At 29.9% G+C, this 21846-nt stretch overlaps 4 protein-coding genes across 4 annotated transcripts; all 4 read left to right on the forward strand.

Annotated features, from left to right (window-relative positions):
• The first annotated feature begins 1379 nt into the window (after positions 1 to 1379).
• Positions 1380 to 2761, forward strand: LOC124943882 (RING-H2 finger protein ATL22-like). Its single transcript, XM_047484338.1, has 2 exons — positions 1380 to 1542; positions 2337 to 2761. Exons 1-2 carry the CDS (start codon positions 1380 to 1382, stop codon positions 2759 to 2761), a joined length of 588 nt encoding a protein of 195 aa, XP_047340294.1.
• A 2197-nt stretch (positions 2762 to 4958) lies between these two features.
• Positions 4959 to 6946, forward strand: LOC124943883 (putative RING-H2 finger protein ATL21A). Its single transcript, XM_047484339.1, has 2 exons — positions 4959 to 5658; positions 6507 to 6946. The coding sequence occupies exons 1-2, from the start codon at positions 4959 to 4961 to the stop codon at positions 6944 to 6946; spliced, it is 1140 nt and encodes a 379-aa protein (XP_047340295.1).
• Positions 6947 to 15329: 8383 nt separating this feature from the next.
• Positions 15330 to 17434, forward strand: LOC124943884 (putative RING-H2 finger protein ATL21A). Its single transcript, XM_047484340.1, has 2 exons — positions 15330 to 16014; positions 16998 to 17434. Exons 1-2 carry the CDS (start codon positions 15330 to 15332, stop codon positions 17432 to 17434), a joined length of 1122 nt encoding a protein of 373 aa, XP_047340296.1.
• Positions 17435 to 18843: 1409 nt separating this feature from the next.
• On the forward strand, positions 18844 to 20838 carry LOC124943885 (putative RING-H2 finger protein ATL21B). The gene is made up of 3 exons (XM_047484342.1): positions 18844 to 19072; positions 19175 to 19534; positions 20411 to 20838. The coding sequence occupies exons 1-3, from the start codon at positions 18844 to 18846 to the stop codon at positions 20836 to 20838; spliced, it is 1017 nt and encodes a 338-aa protein (XP_047340298.1).
• The last annotated feature ends 1008 nt before the right edge of the window (positions 20839 to 21846 follow it).

A 21846-nucleotide genomic window follows, 5' to 3' on the forward strand; every position in this document is an offset into this window, starting at 1 on the left:
ATATATTATATTTCTTTAATGTTTCTTAAAAATAATGCTTAAAAGAAAAATTTTAAAATAGAATAGTTGCTAAAGGTGGTTGGGAAAAGAGTGAGAGAGCAGAATTATTTTATTGAAGATGTCAAAAAATAGTTATCAAGAGTTTTTTTTTTTATTACTTTCCCCAATTATTTTAGTTTTTTCTTTTTTATATATTAATAGAGATACAATGAAGAAAACTTCTAATGAGCATATTTTTTTATTACATGATCATTTTTTTTATAATTAGTTTATCCAAAATTATAATGATAAAAAACAAATTAGGACAATAGTCAAAACAGCATGCCAGTTCTCTGGGCTTACCTTGTACAGAATATCAACATAGAAAATACTAGGAAAGCTAAATATTTTTAAAATAATAATTATTTTTATTTTATTATTTTTTAATTTAGAAAATTAGTTTGAGAATGAATCCGTGACCTCCACTTAAAAAGAAAAGGTTATGTAACATATATATAAATATTTTTTTAAAATATTGTTTTTGTAAATGGTTCACAATGTATATAAGAAACGTTTAAACACAACGATAAATCGTGAAATTAGAAAAAATAAATCACAAAAACATTGAAAATAATTAAATCGTCCAACAAATCTTACCACGGCCCAAAAAATCTTGGATCTACTTTGGCACCCAATAGTTTAGGGTTTATTAATATGTTTTATATTTGTATTTTGACAAGCTCAAACACAAGATCAAGTCTAATTTCTTACAAAATTTATTGGCTAAGTTCATATTTATCACATAAAAAACAATTAACTTGATCAAGTCATGGGAAAGGTTTACACATTATTACCCCATTCTTATAATAAATAAGTTTGAAACCAATTGTTTTTTATAACTTAATTGAATGGCCCTCTTGAATCTCTTCATATCTTTGTTTCTCTTCCTCACCATTACCCTTCCAATTTATGCTAAAAAACCTTGCAAACCTTCTAATTGCAGCACTAGTGGTCCTGAAATCAAATTCCCATTCTTATTAAAAGACTTACAAGACGAAAGTTGTGGCTATCTCGGTTTCAATCTAACTTGCAGCAACCAAGGAAAAGTCGCAATAGATTTCCCATCCTCAGGTCGTTTCTTTATACGAAAAATCAACTACGAGACACAAATAATAAAATTCTACGACCCTGACAATTGTCTCCCGGGTCGGATCATGGGATTGAATCTTTCGGGTTCTCCTTTTACGGGTGATCCAAACAACTATTCTTTCTTTAGCTGTCCGGTTAACTTCACTTCTTATAAGAATTATACCGTCAATTGCCTAACAAATTCGACAAACAATGTCATTCTTGTTGATAATTATTTTGTTACAAGCTATATGAGACAAAGTTGCGTGGAAATGGCTACGATTTCTGTTCCATTTGTGGGAATCGACCGTGATTTTAACGAGGTAACGCTAACATGGGATCGACCGCAATGTGGGACATGTGAAATTACTGGCGGTGTTTGCGTGCTTAGGAGTGTAGGAAGCCAAGATGTCGATTGCTTGTATCCAAGTAAAGGTTAGTTACATATTTTTCAAGATATATACATTATTTTTAACAAGTCCATTTTGTTTATAGAAAAATATTGTTAGTTAACCGCGACAAAACTAAGAAAAACAATTAAAGAATATAAATGAAATACGACACAAAAATAAATCGTGTCAAAGTTCTAAACTGCGAAAGGTTCCACTCCAACGAACCTGAGTAAAATATGTGAATTGCCACTTAATTTGTATTGAATTAATCAAAATATCTCGATTTTAAATACAAAAATGATGACTTTAACAAATTATTATGGATTTTTTTTTAGGGTTTTGGAGTTAAGAAGGGTAAACTTAACCGATTATTAAATATGGTTATATATGGAACAATAAGGTTATAATATAATGAAATAGTATCTTTTTATTAAATAAACCTTTCTTTCTAATTTGACATGAATCATGATCCTAATATTTTTATGTACAAAATTCTTTTTTCTTAAAAATAATTAAAAGTTAGTATTCCATAATAAGATGCCCCACCTTAGTTTAAATCGTTTTTATTGGAAATCGAATCAGACATATTCGTCCTGTTTAAGACTCTTAACACTTAATTAGTTTAGGTAAAAAATATTTTTGATTTTAAATATAATGACTAATTATTTTAGTATTTAATCTTTTAGAATATTATAAAAATAAAGTTAAAAGTAATGTTTGAAGTGATTTAAATGATGATATTTGGAAGGTAACAATAATCAAACAATTGATTTATTTGGAAATAATATTAATAATTGATTTCAAACAATCTAACATAGCAACTTTTTTTTGGGACAGTTTTGAAGGCATTGATGATTATTTTTCTGTCGACTGTAATTCCAACTAGTGTAATTATATCATGTTGTTGGTTGATGAAAAAGTGTTTGAAAGAAAACCATGAAGAGCTTAACGATAGTTCTACGCACATAACCTTTGGTTCACTCGCAACGCCTCCACAATCCTCTACAACAACATCTAGAGAAGGCTTAGACGAATCCACCATTCAATCATATCCCAAAGTCATAATCGGAGAAAACAACCTCAGTCCGGGACTCAACAACAAGGCATGTCCAATTTGTTTGTCTGAGTTTCTCGCGAAAGAAACAGTCCGGTTCATACCTAATTGCACACATTGTTTTCATTCTGATTGTATTGATAAATGGCTTCGCCTCAACCATTCATGTCCTGTTTGTCGGATTTCACTAACCCGTGTTAATATCTAATGGGAGTGAATAACAAGAAAATAAAAAACCATACAAAGACTCGCACAAAAAAAATTGTAGTAAATGATACATTTAGATAACTTGTTTAATGTTTGTAGCTTCCTACATGAATTCATTGTCTTGTTAATATGTATACACCACTTGTTCATTTGAAAACAATTTTTTTTTATCATATATATCGTCTAATTTAGAAACCAAAGTGTTATGAAGAAGCTATATAATCCGCAAAAAAAACTAAAGTGCCCGAGGATAGCCAAGTATTCATAATACTTTAATTTAGAACATGATTTAAAAATACTATAATGATCTAACAAATTCTTATATAATATGACAAAAGAAATCATTTTCAATTTAAACTTGGTTGATTTTCAAATGAAATAATCATTATATATAAATACAAAAATTAGACCTCTATTAATCTCTAAATGACACGAGTAATTTAGTTGATTGTAGAACAATATTTCGAGGTTGATTCCATTGATGCATTGTTGGTATTTCTTCTCATACTATAGATGCTTCAATTTGTGGAAGTTAGTATTAATAAAGATGTGACAATGACGTGGAACAACGAAAAAATATTAATAAAATAAAAAGGTTTAGAAATTGATTGAATGATAAAATTTAAAAGATCTTGAATGTCCAAACTTCAAATTATTGGTTGTGGGGAAGTGAAGGTTGTCTTCAAAACTAAACTATAACGAATTAAAAACTCCTTACTTTTTGCTTTAAACCTAATCCTACGACTTAATAAGTAAACTTTGTTATTTTATATAAAATAAAGGCGTGTTAGCGCGTTGCTACAACTTATCCTTGGCCCGCCCCTATCTTGTTGGGGTGTAAGCATTTCACTCAATCTCGTTCAATAACACTTTTTTCACCCTTTAGCGTGAGAGCTCTTCAATTCCATTCAAGTCCTTAGTTCCAGTCGAATCGCGAGCAAAACTCAATTATCTCATTTAAGCGCATAACGTTTGTCGGTTGAACAAATCTCTATGACTAAATTGACTCTGAATTTAGTGTGATTCCAACTTAAACGTTGATACATTATTTCGGTTTGTAAAAATTATAAATATTTTCAGCAACCGTCAAAACTTCAGGCCAATTCTCCAGTCGTTTCCTTGTGCTGAATATCAACCATATAAACAACTCAATAAGGAAAGTTAATAGAAATTGCTATGTAACATATGACTGGTCACTGTTTGAACATTTACTTTATCAAGTTAATAGAAAAATATTATTTTTCAAATAGGCTTATTGCTTTGATCAAGGGTTTAGTTTTTTTTACATTAATTATTCTCCTTTACATTATATTAAACTGTGGTTATATTAATATCATAATTGTGATCAAACAAATTGGAAAAAGTTTAAACATCAAAATTACAAATGCAGCAAATTAGACAAATCTAATCTTAACATAAAAAAAGCCCAACCTAAAAGACCAAAATGTTACAGATTCGTTTCTTACTACAAAAAAATGATTTAAATTAAAACGGATAAATATTAACTTGGAACTCATTGTACCGTTTGAGACATTGATGTTGTGTTTTTTAACTTATAACAAATTAGGTAAATACTTGTAATGTATTGTTTTTTAGGACTTTTGTCCGAGTATCATATATAAAAAAAATTGTTAAGTTATGATGGTTATACATATAATAAACTCTAAAAAATAAAAAAAGTTAATTAGAGTTTATTTGGTTTAGGTTTAGACTGATCAAGAGTTAATTAAATTTTATACCTTAATATTTACTTTATAAATAGGTTATTATTAAAGATTTCACATTGGAAAACACAATTATAGAGAGATAAATTTAGCGAAGAAAGAACTATATCTTAATAGTGAAATTAGGTGCGGACTAAAATAGACATACCTTTTTTTAAGTGAATCAATATAAATATATGTATTGTTTTATTTTCTTACGTTATTATAAATCGTTTTAAGGGAGTTAGATTTGAGCACCTAAATACTAAAAAAAAAATATCAAAAAGATTTATTAGAGATTTATAATTTCCACACGCTAAGAGTAGTTAATATAATAAAAATATAAGTATTTTTACACATTTTTATTGGCTAGTTGAGAATTCTCACAATAGAAAATAATTAATTTGATCAAGTCATGGGAAAGGTTTACACACTACCCATTATTATAAGTTTTGAAATGTTTATTTGTATCATCATTATTTGTTTATGTCTTTGATGGCCTTCTTCAATCTCTTCAACTCTTTGTTTGTTTTCAATATCATCATTCTCATCCTTCCTATTTATGCCAAAGAATCGTGCAAATCTTCTAATTGCACAAATGATAATCTTCAAATAAGATTTCCATTCATACTAAAAGGTCAACAAGATCAAAGTTGTGGCTATCCCGGATTCAATCTAACTTGCGATAGCCAGGGATTACCATCAATAGACCTTCCATTCTCAGGGCGTTTCTTAGTACAAAACATTTCCTACAATCAACAAGTAATAGAACTCTACGACACGGACAATTGTCTCCCAAAAAGGCTCATTGGATTGAATCTTTCGGGTTCTCCTTTTATAGGTACTTACTACTACTATAGGGAATACTCATTATTAAGCTGTCCATTTGGATTCAACTCTTCTTTGTCATATACTGTCAATTGCCTAAGCAATTCCACAAACACTGTCATTGTTGTTAAAGAGGGGTATGCTACACCTTACTTTTTTCCAAATTGCAAGAAAATGGTTGCGTTTAATGTTCCGTTCCCTGGAGGTGACTATAACTTTATAAAGAGTTTCGATTACAATTTTGATTACCTGTGGCTAACATGGAATAATCCGTATTGTCGGTATTGTGAAATGGATGGTGGTGTTTGTGGTCCTACGAGTACTGTCGGCCAAGATTTCGAATGTATCGTAATTTATCCAAAACCGGGTGAGTGACTTAATTTATAGCATTTGAGTTAGGTTATAAGAAAAATATTTATGATATATAATTAGTATTTTGTCACCTAGTTTTTAGAAATTACTCAATGTATAAACAAAATTCTAACTTAATTTAGTTTAAAAGATGGCCCCATACAAAAAGGAAAATAAATTTTTTATTCGGTTACTAAATTTTGTTTTCAAATGTGTGGTTCTGTATAAAAAATGTATACAAATTCATATATGTGTGGTTGACCTTGAGAAATGATTATGTTTTTGGAGTTAAATATAACAAGTTGAAATTTGACTTAGGCTGGATAAACATAACAAATTTAGGGTTTTGTAGTTATTTGGAAATAGTTGAATTATTTTAAATTATGAAAGTGAATTATTTGGGTATAATAGTCAAAATATTTTAAATTGAATGCTGAGTTATTTAAATTAATTTCAAATTATCTACAAACCAGAAAACCTCTAAATTGTAAGTAGTCTCACATATGAAAATTCAAAAGATTATAATGACATGATTTTGTACTTCTAGGATCAATTTTTTTTGTACATTCTTGTATTTTTATAAATTAGAGATATATAATAGTGTAGCTGTATGAAAATAATTTTATATAGTTGGTTAAGTATATAACCAAAATTTCTACACATTTTGTACTTCTAAATTAATTTTTCCACTTGTATTCTTCAAGAAAAATGTAAGGAATTTTACTTGTTTGTTCATTAACTGAAATTTGAAACTCCAGTAAGAATTCATTACTTAACATGAAATAAGGTATTTGATTTTTTTAAGTTTATATTATTTTAGTTTGTTTTATTTGAAATAAGCTAACATATCATATTTTTTTACAGCTTCTCATGCAGGGAACATAATAAACATGAACATGAAGGTGAAGAAGATTTTAATTTCATTTGGCATTACTGCTATTGTAGTTATTGTTGTGTTTGCTTGTTATAAATTTTATAAAGAAGTGAATTCGCAAAACATTACCAATCCGGTGAATATAAGCTTGAGTTCAACAACCAGAGGAGGCTTAGATGATTCCACCATTCAATCCTATCCCATTGTCATAATCGGAGAAAGCGGCCTCAGCCCGGGACTCAACAACAAGATCTGCCCAATTTGTTTGTCTGAGTTTCTCGCGAAAGAGACTGTTCGGTTCATACCAGATTGCACACACTGTTTTCATTCTGAATGCATTGATGAATGGCTTCACCTCAACCCATCATGCCCGGTTTGTCGGATTTTACCAACTCATGTTCATTCTTCCTTTGGTACTAATGTCCAATGAGAATGAATAACATGAAAACAACCAACAAATTCAGAAGACAAGACACAAACAAAAAATGTAGCACATGACATCTATACTTGTTTAGTGTAAATATTGTTTAATGTAAAATTGTTTTGGCAGATTTTGTGATAATTGATAATAATTATAGTTGAGATTGTTACATGTCAAAAAAATAATATTTGTTATGTTTATTAAAAATCACGTTAACATAAAAAATATAATAAAATTAGAAAATTAATATCTATGACCATTTTAAATCAAAACGTTTTGTGAGAATAAAATCTGAAATTTATTAAGTAAAATTCGTGTTACTTGAGTTATTCTAATCGGTTAACTCCTCTCCATTAGGTCAAACAGACAAAGACATTGATGAAGATGATGAAAAGCGTCGAACTTGTCAACGCATAGTAATAAAACAACTGAGATTAATTAAGGCTAGAATCAACTTAACCTAAAATAAAACTATGTTGGTTAAATACAGTAAAACAAAATTATAAAAGCTTTTGGGTGACAATATGAAAATTTGGAAAAGTTCAAACAACACAATGATGTAAATTATGAGAGTTAAATAATATTAACATTGGTTTTAGTTGTTATAACATGCGCCTTGAGTCGGTTATTTATTTTACCCTTCGTTACATTGATGTTGTTTCCGTTTCTTTTCAATTGTGCGTGTCAAAAATTTCTATTGTAATGTTTTTTTGACGGGTTTAACAAGAGATACTTTTGACAAGATTTGATTTTATAATAAAATAAAGAAATGATATACAGAGGGATTGACATGGCGCAATCTGATTGGCCGAAAAAATAACAAAATTTCTATCTTCTCGCCCTTTATTCTTTTTACAACCAGTGATATAATGACCCATCATTTCCTCCTCTATCACTCCTCAATAAAATAATAAGTGTATTTTTACGCATTTTATTGGCTAGTTGAGAGTTTTCACATTAAGAAATAATTAACTTGGGAAAGGTTTACACATTACCCATTCTTATAAGTTTTGAAATGTTTATTGGTATCATCATTGGTTGTTTATGTCTTTGGTGGCCTTCTTCAATATCTTCATCTCTTTGTTTGTTTTCAATATCACCATTCTTATCCTTCCTATGTATGCCCCAAAATCCTTCAAATTTTCTAATTGCATAAATGATTGTCTTCAAATAAGGTTTTCATCCATACTAAAAGGTCAACAAGAAGAAAATTGTGGCTATCCTGGTTTCAATCTAACTTGTAGCAGCTAGGGATTACCCGCAATAGACCTTCCATTCTCAGGTTATTTCTTAATACAAAGCATTTCCTAAAATCAACAAATAATACAATTCTCTGACCCGAACAATTGTCTTACAAAAAGACGGTTGAAATAGATTTACAATATTACAAATATGGTATATTCATGGTACACAATCTTGGTACAAAGAAATAGTATATTCAGCAAAATAAATTATATCTTTTGGTGTAAAATCTTGATATTAGGAAATAAAATTATCACAAAAAGAAATTAAATCTTTTATTATGAAAATACAATTAAGAAATATGGTAAGAATATTTTGAAAAGTCTCTTTGAGAGTTTTGACAAAATATTGAAATTGACCTAATCGGGACTTATTTAAAAGTGTAGTCGGACACTTTAGAAAGTCAAGTCTTTTGCCTCGAGAGTGTCGCTTCCTTGTGAGAGAATTATTGTAATACTCTTATAACAATCTTGATAATAAAGTTGAGAGTCTCTTTTACTTTGAAAATGGATGTAGGCCTATTTTTGCCGAACCACTATAAATATTATATATGCGTTCTTTAGTTACTTTCTTTCATTTCCACAATTGTTCAATGTTGTTATTGTTCTTGTATTAAGGGATACTTCATCTCTTGGTATCCCAACAAGTGGTATTAGAGCCAGGCTATTCGAGAGGAGAGAAAACTGAAGAGCTTGAATGATCCAAGGTTCTTAACAAGTTCTAAGGAGGTTTCCAATAGATGTCCAAGTTGTAGTTCTTGTTGGTATGAATGACTACCAAGTTTGGGGTGGAAGAAGATTGAGTTACTTGATGTCTAAGGAACAAACCAAGAGGGCAAATTGTAGACAAGAAAACAATGGAGAAGACATATTTGCAAGAGTGAACAAAATCATGAGAAAGAAGACAAAGCAGTAAGAGTTCTAAGTCTATATTAAAGACTAAAGAAAATGTGAAGTGCTTCCAGTGTTAAGAGGAATGACACTTTATAAAAGATTGCCTAAAACTAAAGAAGCATACTCGAAAAGGTTAAACTTAGAAGGAAAGAGATTGACCATTGCTGGTGAGCAAGTTATTATCTCTAAGGTCACTTAATATATATCAAAGTTCTAACACCTAAGGCTTGGCCTCAAAGACTTGCAAGAATTGGGTAAGAAATGAGTTATTGGTACAAGAACATTAACTCATGGTAATGCAAGGGAAGTTGAATCCAACAACAATGAAAATTTTCTTTATTGGATTTTCAGAGAATGTCAAAGGGTATAGAGTTGGCTAAAAAAAGGTGGAGATAAGTTATGCTAGGTCAATATGTAAAGTTTGACAAAGTTGGAGCACACACAATGAAGACACAAGTAGTGATTCAAGAAGAATCACAACTCGAGGTAGATATATGTCATCAAAAAGGCACATTGCCAAGGGAGAAATTGTATATGATCCACTAAAACCATATATGTTGATAGGTACGAGACATTGTTTGTACAATGATTCACCCAAAACCTTATATGTTGATATGTACCAAGATCATTCGTACATGATCCACTAAAACTCTATCTATCAATAGGTACCTAAACCTTGTTTGTCGATAAGTACTTAAGATCATTCGTACATGATCCGCCAAAACCCTATATATCGATAGGTGCGAGACATGTTTGTATACAATTCTGTCACAAACCTATATTTTTTTAATAGGTCCCTAAACCCTATTTGTCGATAGGAACGAGACATCATTTCCACACGATTTTGTTGTAAAACCTTGTATGTCGACAAGTATTGAGATTATTCGTACATGATCCATCCAAACCCTATCCGTACAAACTCTATTTGTCGATAGGTATGATAAATCGTTCGTACACAATTCCATTTAGACTCCTATTTGTTAATATCAAAAACCTTATCTATTGATAAGCACCAAAGATCGTTCGTACACAATCCATCAAAACTCTATTTATTGATAGGTCTGAGATATCATTTTTATACGATTCCATCAAAACCCTATATACTGATAGGTACGAGACATCGTTTGTATATGATTCTGTCAAAATCCATATTTGTTAATAGGTTTAAAAACTCTATATTTTGATAGGTACCAAAACTCTATCTCTCGATAGGTACCAAAATCCTATCTCTCGATAGGTACTCAAACCATATCACTCGGATAGGTACTCAAAACAAACCCTATCTCTTGATCAAGGTACCCAAACCCTATCTCTCGATAGGTACTCAAACCTTATATGTCGATAGGTACCCCATCAAAATTATATTTCTCAATTGGTGTTCTCCTTCTAATTAAAAAAAATATATCTATTGATAGTACTACGATCATTTATACCATGATTGCCCTCAACTTTACCTGTGGGTAACCCTTTGTGACAAGTTTGTCAACTCCCACGATAAACCTATTTGTTGATAGTTCCATGATCATTTGTATATGATCACCCTATGCATTACTTGTTAGTAAGCCCTGTGATAAGCTCATCAACTTTTATAAAGAGTCATATGTTTACAGTCTTGTGATCAGACACATATGATCACCCTAAGATGTTACTTGTTAGTAACTTACATGAAAAGTTGCTAAAACTTTCGTGAATCCTCCATGTCTCATCAAGTGACATTAACCATTAGACATTTGTATATGACTATCTTGAATAATCTGTTTATGTTCATGCTAAATAGGAATTGATTTTTTTCCAAATATTTATGATTATATTTGTATCATTATCATATGGATTTTACGAATACTTTGTTAAGATCTATGAAACAAGATTCCAAGAGTTATCCTTGTTATGATAATCACCAAAGAAAGATCCTTAATTAACACTTGGAAGCACCTCAATGAATGATATACATAGCAACACCAGTCACTCCACCGACAGATTGCTACAAGTTCTATCTTTCCATCACTCTTAATAATATAAATTGGATATGAAAAACTTAGTATTAAATGTCATACTCGGCGTTTTCAAAACCAATTTGTTGTAATCAAACTTGATTCGAGAGGAGCACTCTGTAAGAACTAAAAATCTACATACCCAATTTATAAAATTAAAATAATTATTTTTATTATTTTTGAATAAATAAAATCAAAATAATTAACTCCAAGGCCAAAGCCTAATCAAATAATTGATTGGATTAATTATTGTAATAATTAAATCATAAATTAATTAAGGATAATATCCAAAATAAAATAAAATAATTTGGGATAAATGATGTACCCATTTTATCTTAAATTAATTTTAAAAAGGTTAAGGGATTAAAATAAAAAAAATTTAGAATAAATATTTTATCCATTTTATCCCAAATAAATTATTTATTAAACCCAAAAATAAAATAAATTGACAAAATAAATGTCATATTTATTTTAAATATTTTGTGTATTTTAAAAGATTTAAAAACAAAACCAAAAGGGTAAAAGAAAAATCAATTTCAAATAAATCCTTTAGATTAAAATAAAAATAAATAAATTTGTAATCTATTATAGCCGAAACCTAGAAGAATCGCTGCAACATAAATTACAGTCAGTCATCAGATGAGCGTTGGATTGTCATCCAATGCCAAGTAGTTGTCCTCATCGCCCGCTGTAACGTAAGGAATGCATTTTCGCGCCGCATACAAATGACTAACGCGCGGCTCAACACCGTTAGCCGAAATGCGATGGAACGCTCCATCGCAAACGAAACCTAGATGGAATACCAACGGAGCATCCCATGTTCACTAAATACGCCCAAAAACAACGTCGTTTCGCCCTGGATCATTGTCTTTATCGCGATCACCGGGCATATAAGAATATTAGCCATATTTGATTTTTCAAAGATGGAACTCTATCGTTTCTTGATGGTTTGACTCCATTCAAAAAGTGAAATGATCACCCTACTTCGATAATTATTTCCCCTACATCTAGGATCGTTATTACTGCCTACGCCAACGATTGACCAGAAGAACAGCCAAACCATCATAGTTGTTTGACTCAATCCATCCCACTTGGTCGATCAACCGACCTTGGGAGGTTATAAATAGCCTCCACTAAGGATTCTGAAGGCAAGAGATCATCTCTGAAGTCTTCAATTCAAATTTTCAGAAAATCTCATTGAAGCTGCAAGCTTCTAGATTTTTCGAAATTATGTACCATGCCTTAAAGCTCGGATTTAAGTATCCTGAAAGCTTCTCTAAGGTCTAAGGAGTGTTCTTTAATCCTTGGTCAACTTCCAATCATCCTCTATATCGAATTACTAGTTTGAATTGGAATTTTTACATTTCAGTTTTGACAGTTCAGTATACTGTCTAATTAATCAATTTCTTGATTGAAAAACGATCTAAGGATTATTTGCAAGCTTTGTGTTGAAGTGAAACACAGTCAATCTAAATTGAAATTCCCCATGAAAAATTCAAATCGGGTTTTCTATTTTGAGCTAACCCTCAAGAACAACATCCCAAAAAGTTTCCCAACATGTTTCTAATGATGTTGGGCACTTATTTGGATCATGTTTGATTCATCCCGATCACATTTGTTCAAAAACAAAATTTTCAAAATAAATGAAAATGTTAAGTTCTTGAATTGGTTTCATGTTTTGGTATCAATCAATCATATGAAGTATAAGGAAGCTATTGGTAAGCTCCTCACACTTCATTAAACTATAAAACCCAAACTCGATTTTTGGCATTCAAACTATTTTGAACAAATTAAACATCACCCATGTCAAATGATACATTATGATGATATTCATGATGATCATAGGAACTTTCAGAAGCTACCCAAGTCCTTGGATCAAAGGATTCAGGCCTTAATCAAAATTATAAAATCTGTAGTTTTGATATTCTTGAGGACCGATAATTCCGACCAGGACCAAGAGCTCCGACTGAGAACTTTTAACCAGGATCGAGAGGTCCAACCGAGGCTTTTCAGCCAAGATTAAGAGGTTTGACTGATGTTTTTCAACCAGACCGAGAGTTTTGACCGATGATTTTTACATCCGACCGAGGAGTCTCGCGCCTGACCGAGAACTCCCAAACCTAGGGTTGGTGGCTTTTGCATCCCAACCGAGAATCCTGACCCAAGACTGAGGGACTCCTGATCTAGGACCGAGGGCTTTTATCCTCGACTAATAAAAATGCACCCAGGACCAAGGACACCTGTCATAGGGCCTATTTGATTGCATTTTTCAATTTCTCAAATTATTTTTGTAATTTTCGGACTTCAAACCATTTTCTAAAAATCCTAAAAAATATAAAATGATTTAAAAATATTTTTGGGATATTTCCACAAAATAATATTTTGATAATGGCTCGTTTGGATATATGTTTAAACCTTAATGCCTTTAAATACTAATATTCTTCAAGTATTTTTCTCCCTAGTCATCGTCATCAGCAATATGTACCAGTATTTAAATATTGTTATTACAATTTTTAAATACACGAAAATTTGTATATCTCTATGACTGGAAGAATAATTGGTTAAGTAAAACATTATATAACTAATTTTCAAAAGTTAAGATTTTATAAAATAGAGACCGTTTTCAAAACGGGTACGGAGGATGAAGCGCGAAAGCCTTTCCAGAGTATCACCAAACTTCGAGCTAAACAAAATTCTGGTAAAAAATACGTTTATATACGTACACCTTTTATTGATTTTAAAAATTAATTAGAGACTCTATTTCAAATAAATAATTTTTTAAATTAATTTAAACAAAGATTTCTAAAAAACAAATTTTAATTTGATTATGACACATCTAAAGATTATTTAAACTTGAACCCAAATTAATTATTTGTATAATTAATTTCAAAACTGTCATGATTTATTTAAATTTTTTTAAAATAATGTTTTATTTTAAAAATATTCCTGACATGCAAACTATGTTAAAATTTCTCGAATCTCGAGCTTTTTCAGGACAAGGTTTTCCGTGAGTTACAACCCTTAAATTAGAACATTTTTAAATGAGAATCAAATTTAAACTATTTGATTTCTTAGGTAAAACCTTTACTATTTGAGTTATTTTAATGAGCTCACATGTCAAAGAGATCGGTGCATCGATGGAGCCAAGTAAAAACGTCGAACTTTTCGGTGCCTATTAGTAATAGAACGCCTTAGCTTAATTAAGGCTAGTATTGGTTTAACCTAAAACAAAATTATAAAAGTTTTTGGATGTCAATATAAAGTGTTTGGAAAAGGTTTAAACAACACAATGATGTGAATTACGATTATAGAAAAATAGACAATATTCATCTCAGCATCAAGTGAGTCAAAGATTAACCTTTTTATTTTAGCACTTACTCGGTTTTTTATTTTATATTTTGTGACATCGATGTTGTTGCGATTTTTGTTCAATTGTGTCGCGCCAAAATTTGGATTGTAATGTTCACATAATATTTACCTCAAGATTAATGAAGCTTTTAATTTAATGAGTTGTCTCTTTCATGTTTTGGGTATTGTAAGTCTAATTGAATATATCATGGTTTGCATTATCATTGGTTATTTTTTTAATGAGATTGTAAATTTTGACAGATTATAAAACATATACTAGTTTTCATAAAAACGTGTTGTTTTATTCAATGGATAATTTTTAAATTTTTTAAATTTGGAGACTAGTATAAAAAATCCTCTACATTATTTGTTTATTTTCGAGTAGCTAATATGATCCTCATGGTTACGACCTCTTTAAATAAGAACGTTCGGAGTAAGAATCAAATCTAAAATATTTGATTTTAGGTGAAACCCTAACACTTGAATTATTTTAATGAGTTAAACGTAGGTCAAACAAACCAGTGCGTTGATAGACGCATTATTGGTCACAACATCAAGTGATCCAAAGATTAACATTGATTTTAGCTTTTTACAATATGCCTTTGACTAGTTCTTTATTTTACCTTTTGTGACATTAATGTTGTTGCCATTTCTTTTCAATTGTGTGTCAAAATTTGGATTGTAATGTTTTTTTGTCGGTTTAACTTGAGATACTTTTGACAAAATTTGATGTTCAACTCTAATAAATATAATAAAAGAATAAGTCTATTTTTACACAAATTTATTGTCTAGTTGAGACTTCTCACATTAGAAAGTAATTAATTTGATCAAGTCATGGGAAAGGTTTACACATTACCCATTATTATAAGTTTTGAAATGTTTAATTATTTGTATCATCATTAATTGTTTATGTCTTTGATGGCCTTCTTCAATCTCTTCATCTCTTTGTTTGTTTTCAATATCATCATTCTCATCCTTCCTATTTATGCGAAAATATCGTGCAAATCTTCTTATTGCACCAACGATAATCTTCAAATAAGATTTCCATTCTTACTAAAAGGTGAACAAGATGAAAATTGTGGCTATCCCGGTTTCAATCTAACTTGCAATAGCCAAGGATTACCATCAATAGACCTTCCATTCTCAGGGCGTTTCTTAGTACAAAACATTTCCTACAATCAACAAGTAATACTACTCTACGACCCGGACAATTGTCTCCCCAAAAGGCTCATCGGATTGAATCTTTCAGGTTCTCCCTTTATGGGTAATTACTATAGGGAATACTCATTATTAAGCTGTCCATTTGGATTCAACTCTTCTTTGTCATATACTGTCAATTGCCTAAGCAATTCCACAAACACTGTCATTGTTGTTAAAGCCGAGTATTATGAACCTTTCATTTTTCCAAATTGCAAGAAAATGGTTGTGTTTAATGTTCCGTTCCCTGGAGACGACTACATCTTTCAGAGTTTCTATTACAATTTTGATTATATGTGGCTAACATGGAATAATCCGCATTGTCGGTATTGTGAAATGGATTATGGCGTTTGTGGTCCTACGAGTACTTTCGGGCAAGATTTCGAATGTATCTATCCTAATCCGGGTGAGTGACTAATTAATTTATAGCATTTGAATTAGGTTATGAGAAAAATATTTATGATATAATTAGTATTTGTGTCACCTATTTTTTAGCAAATTACTCAATGTATAAGCAAAATTCTAACTTAATTTAGTTTTAAAGATGACCCGATACAAAAAGAAGAATAAAATTCGTAATCGTTACTAAAGTTTGTTTTCAAATGTGTTTATCTGGTTCTATATATAAAAAGTGTATACAAATTCATATGTATGTGGTTGACCTTGAGAAATGATTATGTTTTTGGAGTTAAATATAACAAGTTGAAATTTGACTTAAGCAGGGCAAATTTAACAAATTTCGGGATTTATAGTTATTTGGAAATAGTTCAATTATTTTAAGTTAAGAAAGTGAATTATTTGAGTATAATAGTCAAAATATTTTAAATTGAATGATGAGTTATTGAAATTAATTTCAAATAATCTATAAACCCGAAAACCTCCAAATTATAAGTAGCTCACATATAAAACCAATATTCAAATGATTATAATGACATGGTTTTGTACTTCTAGGATCATATCTTTTTTTGGGTACATTCTTGTATTTTTATAAAGTATATAAATATATATAGTTGGTTTGAGTATATAACCAAAATTTCTACACATTTTGTACTTGCTATTTGCTAACACTTCTAATTAATTTTTTCACTTGTATTCTTCAACAAAAATGTCAGGAATTTAACTTGTTTGTTCATGATTAACTGAAATTTGAAACTCCATTAAGAATTTATTACTTAACATGAAATAAGGTATTATTTTAGTTTGTTTTATTTGAAAATTTTAACAAGTAATAATTTTTATTAGTTCACAGCATTAATTTGTTTCTTTTTATAAATAAAAGGGTACTTCCATCATTTTTTCAAAATGTTATTTTTAGATCAATTGAATAAATATTTTTAGTATTACACCTTTCAAGATATTATAAACTAAGACATATCATCTTTTTTTCAGCTTCTCGTGTAGTGAAGAGTATTTTGATTCCAATTGGCATTACAGCTATTTCAGTTATTGTTGTGTTGGCTTGTTATAAATGTCATAAAAAAGAGAATCCGCAAAACATTAACAATTCCGGAAACATAAGTTTGGGTCCAACCACAACGCCTCCACAATCATCTACAACAACCAGAGGAGGCTTAGACGATTCCACCATTCAATCCTATCCCATTGTCATAATCGGAGAAAGCGGTCTCAGCCCGGGACTCAACAACAAAACCTGCCCAATTTGTTTGTCTGAGTTTCTCGCGAAAGAGACTGTTCGGTTCATACCAGATTGCACACATAATTTCCATTCTAAATGCATTGATGAATGGCTTCACCTCAACCCATCATGCCCGGTTTGTCGGACTTCACCAACTCATGTTGATTCTTCCTTTGTTAATGTCCAATGAGAAAGAATAACAAGAAATACAACCACCAAATTCAGAAGACAAGACACAAACAAAAAATGTAGCAAATGACATATATATATACTTGTTTAGTGTAAATATTGTTTAATGTAAAAAAATTGTTTTGGCAGATTTTGTGATAATTGATAATAATTAGACCATGGTCGAGTTTGTTCCATGTCAAAAATTAATATTTGTTATGGTGATCAAAAATCACGATAACATAAAAAAAAAATCAGATCACGATATATGGATATAAAATATATATACCAAATACATATAAGAAATACAGCAAAGTTTAAAACATGGTTTAAAAGATAATTTGTATAGAAAATGAAAATGAAGTAACAAAATCATATATACCTTAATCATGAACACAAAATAATTTGAAAATAATATTATGCCACATATTATTTACCTCAAGGTTAATGGAGTTTTCAATTTAATTAGTTCTCTCTTTTGAGTTTGGGGTATTGAAGATATGTTTAAGATTAGAGAAATATGTGATATGGTTTGCTAAATATTCTTAAAGAATATAACTTTTGTAATTTTTTAATGAGATTATAAACTATGACAATGATTATAAAAACAAATACTAGTTTTCAAACATCAGTGTTGTTTTATTCAAGGATTATTTTTTTAATTTATTTTTTTTGAAGGGTCATATTGCCTTGAGCTCCTTACATTATTTTGTTGGTGACCTTAATTTATTCTCAAAGTAGCTAGTATGACCTTCCCATTATGACCTCTTTAAATCCAAAGGTTTTAGTGAAAATAAAATCTGAAATCTTTGATTTAATTTTTTTTAAGTAAAACTCTTACCACTTGAATTACTATAATCGTTAACTCCTCTGCATTAGGTCAAACAGGACAATGCATCGATGAAGACGATGAAAAACATTTGAACTTGTACACATAGTAATAAAAACGCTTAATTAAAGCTAGAATCATCTTAACCTAGAACAAAACTATGTTGGTTAAACTACGTAAAACAAAATTATAAAAGTTGTTGGGTATCAATATGAAAATTTGAAAAAATTAAATCAACACAATGATGTGAATTATGAGAGTCAAATAATATTAACATTGATTTTAGTTCTTACAATATGCACCTTGATTTGGTTATTTATTTTACCTTTTGTGACACTGCTGTTGCCATTTCTCTTCAATTGTGTTTGTCAAAATTTGTCTTGTAAATTTTTTTTTCTAGTTTTAACTGGAGATACTTTTGACAAGATTTGATGTTATAATAAAAGAATAAGTCTATTTTTACATAAGTTTATTGTCTAGTTGAGACTTCTCACATTAGAAAATAATTAATGTGATCAAGTCATGGGAAAGGTTTACACATTACCCATTATTATAAGTTTTGAAATGTTTATTTGTATCATCATTAATTGTTTATGTCTTTGATGGCCTTCTTCAATCTCTTCATCTCTTTGTTTGTTTTCAATGTCACCATTCTCATCCTTCCTATTTATGCGAAAAAATCGTGCAAATCTTCTAATTGCATCAATGATAGTCTTCAAATAAGATTTCCATTCTTACTAAAAGGTCAACAAGATGAAAATTGTGGCTATCCCGGTTTCAATCTAACTTGTAATATCCAGGGATTACCCGCAATAGACCTTCCATTCTCAGGTCATTTCTTAATACAAAGCATTTCCTACAATCAACAAACAATACAACTTTCCGACCCGAACAATTGTCTCACAAAAAGGCTCATCGAATTGAATCTTTCAGGTTCTCCTTTTATGGGTAACTACTTCAATAGTAAGGAATATTTTTTAAAAAGCTGTCCACTAGGATTCAACTCTTCTTTGTCATATATTGTCAATTGCCTAAGCAATTCCACAAACACTATCATTGTTGTTAAAGCCGAGTATGCTAAATCTTACATTTTTGGAAGTTGTGTGGAAATTACTGTATTTTATGTTCCATTCCCTGGAGAATACCGGTTTCAAAGTTACAACTACAAGTTTGATTATTTGCTGCTAACATGGAATAAACCGCGATGTGGGTATTGTGAAATGGATGGTGGCGTTTGTGGGCTTACGAGTAATGTCGGAAGCCAAGATGTCGAATGCTTCTATCCAAAACCGGGTGAGTGACTTAATTTATAGCATTTGAATTAGGTTAATAAAAAAATTATGATGTATATAGTATTTTTGCCACCAAATATTTAACAAATTCTAACTTAATTTAGTTTTAAAGATGGCCTGATACAAAAGAATAATAAAATTTTTATTTGGTTACTAAATTTTGTTTTCAAATGTGTTCATCTGGTTCTATATAAAAAAATGTATAAAAATGCATATATATGTAGTTGACCTTGAGGAATGATGATGGTTTTAATAATTGGAGCTTAATATAGCAAGCTGAAATTTGACTTAACCTGGGTAAACTTAACAAATTAAGGGTTTTATAGTTATTTGAAAATAGTTAAATTATTTTAAATAATAATAATGTTGGATAAGAAAATGAATTATTTGGGTATAGTGAAAGTATTTTTTATTTTGTTTTAATTAAGGAAAACTAGTATCACACTCTACCGGCATGCCCTGCTTCTGGTTGGAATCGAATACGTGACATTTTGATATCTTAAATCGACTATTACGATTGGGTTATCTTGACGGGTTAATAGTCAAAGTATTTTAAAATAGTATAGACTGAAAATAAGAATATTTTATGTTGTAATTGATAATTTGAAAAAGTAAATAAATGCTATAAGATTGATTACAAGGTATCTGCATTTTTAGAAAGTTATTTGGATTTTGATACATTATTTAGTCTTATTTTAAAATTTTACCAAGTAAAAGTTTTGATTAGTTCACAATATTTGTTGCTTTTCTTAATTAATAAAAGGGTATTTCATCATTTTCTCAAACAGTTATTTAAAAAATGGTTTATTTTTAGATAAAATGACTAAATAATATATAGAAACAAAAAAATCTCAACATATGAACTTTTTTTTTACAGTTTCTCATGTATTGAAGATTCTTTTGATGTCATTTAGCATTCCAGCTATTATAGTTTTTGTGGTGTTGGCTTGTTATAAATTTCATAACAATTCACAAAACATTAACAATTCGGTACATATAAGATTGGATTCAATCACAACGCCTCCACATTTCTCTACAACAACCGGAGGAGGTTTAGACGATTCCACCATTGAATCATATCCCATTGTCATAATCGGAGAAAGTAATGTCAGCCCGGGACTCAACAACAAGACATGCTCAATTTGTTTGTCCGAGTTTCTTGCGAAAGAGACAGTCCGGTTCATACCTAATTGCACACATTGTTTCCATTCGGATTGTATTGATAAATGGCTTCGCCTCAACCATTCATGTCCGGTTTGTAGGACTTCACTAACCCATGTTGATGTCCCCTCTATTAATGTCTAATGCAAATAATTAACAAGAAAAAAAGTCACCAAATTAAGACCCACAAAAAGAAATGTTGTTTAATGTCTATTCAGTTTTGTTGGATCACAATACTATATAGTATATTGTTTTCATGTCAATTGGTATTTTAGTTATTTCAGTTGCATTAGGTAGAACATAAACCGAGAAGTGTTTAAACGGGATCGTGTTTGCAACGATTCCACTATTAAATAATACAAATGAAGCGGTTTTTGGAGAAAGTAGACTCGTTCTAGGACTCAACTATATGTGATCTGGACAATTTTTTATGTTGATCATGAATGAAAAAAAACATTTGTTTGTCAAATATTACATTATCTAAAGTATAATATAATGATGATAGGAAATAATACTTTATAATTTGGAATATGATTTGAAAAATAATTAATTTGTAAACAAAATGTAGTAACATAAATCACATTCTAATCCAAATCATAGTGTAAAAACTAATTTGATTTTATATGATCAAGAAAAAAATCATATACCAAATGAAAAAATCTTTGATGATTTTGATTGTAATCATGAAAAACATTTAATTTACTCGGAGTCTCCCTTATGTCCTCCTCGATTTTAAAATAATTTTCCAATTTTTCATTATTTTCATACATCACAAAAAAAAATTGTTTATACCAATTCTTGAAGACAATGCCTTGTTATGAACACATATTAAGTATGTAGTAAGAGTATATATAGGTTAGTGATCAATTGAACCAAATAAAAAAAGGTATTTAAAAAAATTATAAACATTTATCTAAATAATAGATAAAAAAAAAAGTTAATTAAAAAAGAGTAAATGATTGGTTGAGATCCGAAAATTTATATAACTCTCAAGTTTACGTTATTGACAAAACGAAAACTGATAAATAACTTTTTTTTAAGTCCAGTTTTGACATGACTCTTTTTTGCAATCACCGAACAATCTGCCTAAACATATTTTTGCGGATTAAATATTTTCATTCCAAAAATAAGAGTTTGAAAGTTAGGCACTTT

This window comes from Impatiens glandulifera, chromosome 6 (assembly GCF_907164915.1).
Source record: "Impatiens glandulifera chromosome 6, dImpGla2.1, whole genome shotgun sequence".
NCBI lineage: Eukaryota > Viridiplantae > Streptophyta > Magnoliopsida > Ericales > Balsaminaceae > Impatiens > Impatiens glandulifera.